This window comes from Monodelphis domestica, chromosome 1, assembly GCF_027887165.1.
Source record: "Monodelphis domestica isolate mMonDom1 chromosome 1, mMonDom1.pri, whole genome shotgun sequence".
In the NCBI taxonomy this organism is placed as follows: domain Eukaryota; kingdom Metazoa; phylum Chordata; class Mammalia; order Didelphimorphia; family Didelphidae; genus Monodelphis; species Monodelphis domestica.
In genome coordinates, this window is record NC_077227.1 from 723,090,404 (window position 1) to 723,096,719 (window position 6,316).

Below are 6,316 nucleotides of genomic sequence, written 5' to 3' on the forward strand. Positions count from 1 at the left end.
TTTAAAAGAGAAGTTTTGTACCCCTTGAGAACTTGGATTTTTGGTATGAAGAGGGGGAAAGAGAGAAGACCACCCCCTTCATCAAAGTGGGGTACAGAGGAGACAGAAGATGTAATGGGTTGGCTCAGAGACAAGAGAGGGGTTTGAAGACTTCCCCCCTTCTGCCTTCCCTCCTTAGCTAAAACTGTTCAGTTTGCTCTTGTCCCTCTCCCTAAACTACTCGAGACCCAAAGGTCTCCCCTAGATCCGTTCACTCACACTCAGCTTGTGGAACAGATGACTTTTATGTTAACTCAATCAGGTAATACAAAAGGAATAGAGGGTAGGGAAGAATGGGGAAAAGTAAAGTGAGGAAAAGAGGTCCCTGTCTCTATCTAAACCCTTTTCCTCCCTCTTTGAGTTTGGGGGGGAACTCAGGCCTTTGCAGCCTGAGCCCTCCCTGAAAGTAAAGTCAGGTTGACTCATCCCTGGGCTACAGAAGCTGAGGTAAAGTCTGCTCAGGTTTCTCTTCAGAAAGTCCCTTCAATTTAGGGAGTATTGGAGGGAAAGATTTTCAGTCACCAGCAGGAAAAATGGGTAACCCTCAGGAGAACATCTTTATCCACCTTTTCTCTTCAAGGTCTCAAGACAGAGAGACCCTCACTGCTCTCACAGCCAGAGTCTTCTCAGGAATTTCACTCCTGTGGCCCCTCCCCCACTGAGGTGATCAATTTCATATACTCTTCAGTCTGGCACTTTTTCTCTAGTGCCAGCCTCTATGACATGAGAACTTGTGTGAGTGAACAGCTGGCTTTCCCTTCCTGTCCTCTGGAGAAAGTTTAATTCTGGTTGAAGGTCAACAAGTCCTGGATGAGTCAAGAACCAGAGCAGTATTTACTTAGCTAGGCTAATGTCTTCTCTATCCTTTGGTATTTCTCTGCTTTCACTCTTTCCACCTCTTTTGTAAATAAAAGCTATTAAAGGTCACTTCAACTTTGAGCAATAATACTTCAAATCATCAACCACCATCATTATTTATCATTTTCACATATTTCAGTCAAGCCATTATTTTCTAACCCTTACCCTGTGCTTAATAGCTCTTCAGTAGTTGTCAGCCACTGCTATTCCCCATCATTTCCTGTCTCTCTCCTCATCACACACCTCCAATAGCTGATCCCTGTGCCCAGCAAATGAGAATCAATTTTTCCCAGACAAACCCTGGCCCCTGTGTGATAGAGGTCTAATCCAAGTACTTGAATGACAGTCTGGAAAACTACAGAGGCTTCTCACCCACAATGAGGGGGAGGGGTTCAAGAGGATTAGAATCTGGAGGGAGGAGGAGATTCTAAGAGTGGAAACCGTTGCTCTCTCTTTCTCTCTCTCTCTCTCTCTCTCTCTCTCTCTCTCTCTCTCTCTCTCTCTCTCTCTCTCCCCCAAAAAGGGAAAAGCCTTATTTGAGACTGGATACTGAGCACTAGACTAAATACCTCCTTGAACATGATCACTACCCCCCTTTCAAAGATCCCAAGAAGTGTAGCATAAACCTGAGAAGAATAAGAAGCAACCCTAACAAGACCTCTCAAAGCAGCTTGACACCCAGGATCTGAACACTGACTCTTCTGTGACAAGACCAGGGTTCAACAAACCTGAACCTCTCAGACACCAGGCTGTCAGGTCTGGGTCACTCAACTTTGGAGGGAGGGGAAGGAAAGATTTAGACTGACAGGGACCTCCTTCTCTTTCCTCCAGACCCTAACCCTTCAGATACCTTCTTGTTTTACCCCTGTCAATAATTCTTAGAATAAAGATTCTCATTTATCAAAAGACTTCATTGTGAGTGAAGGAAATAGTCAGAGTAGAAGAGGGAGACAGCTGATTTCTCTCTTTCCTCAAGGGAAGAAGTTCATCTACAAGACTAGTTAATAGAGGGCAGTAAAAGGCAGGTTTAGTGAAGAGACTCCATTCATTCTCCATTCCTCCATAACACCCAAACCAACCCTCTAATACAATCTGGCTTCAATAGTTCTCTCCTCCTCAGGCTCCTGTTCATATTTTTCTCGTTTGCTCCAGGATCAGATCTCTTATCCAACTGTCATGCTGGGAAGAAAATAGAGGATACCTTTACAAACATACCAGCCGATAAGAGTATCTCTATTATTTTCAAACCTTCCCTTGTCAATGAATTCTCACTGGAGATGGCTGGCTGATGGTGTAGATAGACCTAGAGCCTTGATGGCAAACCTATGACATCCATGGCAGCACTGACATGCATGGCCATTGTTGATGACACGTGGCTGCATGCAGCTGCATACAGAGAAGTCTGAGGCTGCATGCCTAGAAGGACTTTTCATCCTCGGCTCCTACACGGCCAGGTGCAGTAGCTAAAGATAAAACATTTGCTGTAGTGTAGTGTAGACACTGTGCTGGAGGTCTGTAGGCCAAAACAACAGAACTGGATGTTCTGGGCCTGCCAGTTGGGTGCTTAGGGGATCTTTGACCTCACTTCCAGACATTGGACAGGAGCAATGGAATGCCTCTCTGGGGGCTCTGTGATCACCATTACCAGCAACCACATAACCACAGCAAGCATGATCCAATCAACTCTTCTGAGGCATCGTGGATTACTAATTGACCATCATTTCTGAGATAAGTGAGGGGGTGGCTGGGAGAGGCGAGGACCTGTGTTCTGGGTGCTGTTTCCCACCATTAGAAATAGCAGCAGCCATCTTAATTTACATAAGGAACGCCATCTTGCAGCATAGTGCAGACTCCATTTCACAACCATTACTGTTGTGCATCCTCATTGACCCCTTTTTCTGCTCATTAACCCTGCCCTTTCCTAAAAGACAATTCCGTGTGCCATCTTGTGGCCAGTTAGGCTAGTAATCCACTAATTGCCACTGATCCATGACTGAGGTCAGAATAATTATGATGACAGCTTCCATGAGTGTAGTGCTCAATATGTCCCAGGCTGGCTGCTAACCACTTTATTCCTCAAATCTCCCCTTCATCCTCACAACTCCCCTAGGAGGAAGGTGTTGCTATTATGCAACTTTGTGAAAGGAGAGAACTGTTGTACAAGAATATTCATAGCTGCGTTCTTTGTGGTGGCCAAAACTTAGAGACCGAGGGGATGCCCATCAATTGGGGAATGGCTGGACAAACTGTGGTATATGTTGGTGATGGAATACTATTGTGCTAAAAGGAATAAAAGTAGAGGAATTCCATGGAGACTGGAACGACCTCCAGGAGGTGATGCAGAGCGAGAGGAGCAGAACCAGGAACACATTGTACACAGAGACTGATACATTGTGGTATCATCGAATGTAATGGAGTTCTCCATTAGGGTCAATGCAATGTCCCTGAACAATCTGCAGGGATCCAGGAAAAAAAACTACCCACAAGCAGAGGACAAACTGTGGGTGTAAAAACACCGAGGAAAAGCAACTGCTTGACTACAGTGGTTGAGGGGACACGTCTGAGGAGAGACTCTAAATGAAAACTATAATGCAAATACCAACAACATGGAAATGGGTTCAAATCAAGAACACATGCGATACCCAGTGGAATCACGCAGCACCATTGGGAGGGGGATGAGGAAAAGAAAATGATCTTTGTCTCCAATGAATAATGTTTGGAAATGACCAAATAAAATAATGTTTAAAAAAAAGAAAAAGAAAAAAGAAAGGAGAGAACTGAAATGAAGGCTAAGTGAATTGCCCAGCATTTCTGAGCCAGGAAGTGTCTGATGCTGGTTGGGAACTTATATCTACTTTTTTCCATGCCTGGCTCTAACCACTGCACCACCTATACGCCCAGATAGCTCTGCCCCCTGCCCGGCAGGTCTTCATGCAAAGGGTCTAGAACATTTGATGAGGATTTGGAAGAGGAGTCTAGGTCAGCTATGAGTGAGTCAAATCCACCTTTGGGGTGATGTCCAATGAGTGAGGAGACACCACTCCATGATTGTTGGTGGGGAAGAGAAGAAGCTCAGCACCCATCCCAGTCCCAGCAGCCTCCTGAGAGACTCAGAAACCTCCCTCTGAGGCAGTCCAGACAAGCTGCCCAGCTGTGGGAGAAGGAGGAGCCCCTGGGACAGTGGGGGCTCCCTCAGCAACTGCCTGGGCAGGTTTTTGTTCAGAGCTGAACCACTGTGAGAGGATAACTATAACTCTGCTGACAGTAATAGTCTGCGATGTCCTCTGGTTCCACAGCACTGATGGTAAGAGAGAAATCTGTCCCAGAGCCACTGCCACTGAACCGGGCAGGGACCCCAGGCTGCACGGTGGAAGCCAAGTAAATGAGGGGTCTGGGAGACTGGCCTGGGGGATGTTGGTACCAGTGTATGCTAGTACTAATGCTCTGACTGGCCCTGCAGGACAGGGTGACCGTCTCTCCTAGAGACACAGCCACAGAGGATGGAGACTGGGTCAGCCCAATGGCCCCTCTGGAACCTGCAAGCAGAAGGACAAAGAAAAAGTTACAAACATTCAAAATACCAGGATGAATCACTGATGTAATGTGGTGAGGTAGATCCTCATATGCCAACCCAGACTGCCTCCTGACCATGAGGGCACAGATGGCCCCTCCGTCCCTCACAATCACCCACAACCCAATTCTCCCCAGAGGGACAGGAGACAAGCAGGGCTCCACAGGACTCCTCTAACAACTTCCCAGGACAGTCTCTGATCTTCCTCCCTCACCTGGGATGCAGAGAAGCAGGAGGCAGAACAGCTGAGCCTGAGACCCCATCATCTCCTGTGCCTGAGCTCTGGCTCCCCAGCAGCTCCCTCCCAGCTGCCCCTTTATAGCTGCCCTCCTCAGCTGGCCTCATTTCCTCAGCAGGAGCCATGCAAAACAAGAGGGTGGGGAGGGGGGAGTTTGTAGCTGGGTGGCAGGAGTGGGACCAGAGGCAGGATTCTGCTCAATGAGCAGATTTCAGTTTCCTTACCCTCTTTGGAAATCTGATCGTTGATCTAAACTAGGGAAAGCAGCCTCTGTGGAACCCTGACATGGAATTTCCCAGGAGAGTCAGAACCTCCTGTTTTCTCCTGAAACTCACCTAATTCTACAATGGAACTAGTGAAAGGCATCAACCTGGTAGCCATTCATCCAATGGCTTCTTTGGCCCCTTCTAGAGAGTTCATCCAGCATTTGCCCCTGTGCAAATATACCATACAAGCTTGACTTTCCCCTCCATACTAAGTCCCATAGACAGTACTATGACAGTCCAATCACTGGAGAGGGATGCAGAGATATTAAATTCAGTGTAATAGAAAGGAAACTCAAGGGGGGAGATGTCTGTCTTTGAGTTTTGTCTCTGTTTCTCCTCTATCTCCTGTGAAAGTATAAGAAGCTGAGCTTTGGAGGCCTTTGGTGACTCCACTTACTCCTCTGAGTCTTGTGTACAAGACGTATTCCTGACTCTCCGAGGAGATCCTGATGCTCTGAAGAAATTTTCCCATTGATCCAGATTGTTTAATCTATCCAAGTGATGTAGGAATGCAGCATGTGAAGCCTCATTTCTGTTGATAATGAATCACAAGTTCCCCTTGCAAATATCCACGCTTACAAGAGTCACAAAAGACAGATCTGAGAAGTTACCAGAAACAGATTTCACACCTCAGACTCTGAAGGCAGCTGATGGGTCTGTGGAAACAGTTCTGGGTCTGGAATCAAAAGACCCTGAAATAAATTATGTGTGCATGGGGGAGGGGGAGTAGTCACTCATGCTCTATTTGCCTCAGTTTCTTAAAGTATAAAATGGGAAAAATAATAGCAGCCAATCTCAATTGTGAGGAACAAATGAAATGATATGTATTAAAAGCCCTTAAAGCACAGAGTAGGCACTGTGCAAGTGCTTATTGCTTTCCTTTCATCCTATACTCACCAAAGTTACTAATCCCAAAGCAGCTCTACTCTTGTTGGAGGGAGGGAAGAGAGGAGGGAGAGAAAATGAATAATGTAACCATGGGAAAACATTTTTAAAAATAAAATTTTATATATATATATATATGTATATATATATATATATATATATATATATAGTAATGGTAGTCTCTCATGATTGAGAATGACTATATATATATATATATATGTAGTCTTTCGGTAACCGAGGATGACGATTGTCTTTGTTCTCTTTCATCAATGGTTTATAGATGAGTGTGCACAAAGACACTTGTGCATGAAGGAGATTTAAGTGGAAAAGGCTATGCACAGAGACAGTCTCACTTTCTCGGTCTTGGAAGCCTGGGTCGAATGGCACAAAAAGTCGTTACACCTGGAGACTTCCTCAGCTACATTGGATGGCTGTGTTGTCCTTTGTGCTCCAACACGC

The 6,316-nt window shown here is 45.8% G+C and overlaps 1 gene segment (V, D, J or C); it reads right to left on the bottom strand.

Annotated features, from left to right (window-relative positions):
- Positions 1 to 4,116: 4,116 nt before the first annotated feature.
- Positions 4,117 to 4,731, bottom strand: LOC130453540 (immunoglobulin kappa variable 1-8-like). The segment is given in 2 exon segments: positions 4,117 to 4,433; positions 4,683 to 4,731. Coding segments are annotated over 2 exon segments (366 nt in total).
- Between the last annotated feature and the right edge of the window lie 1,585 nt (positions 4,732 to 6,316).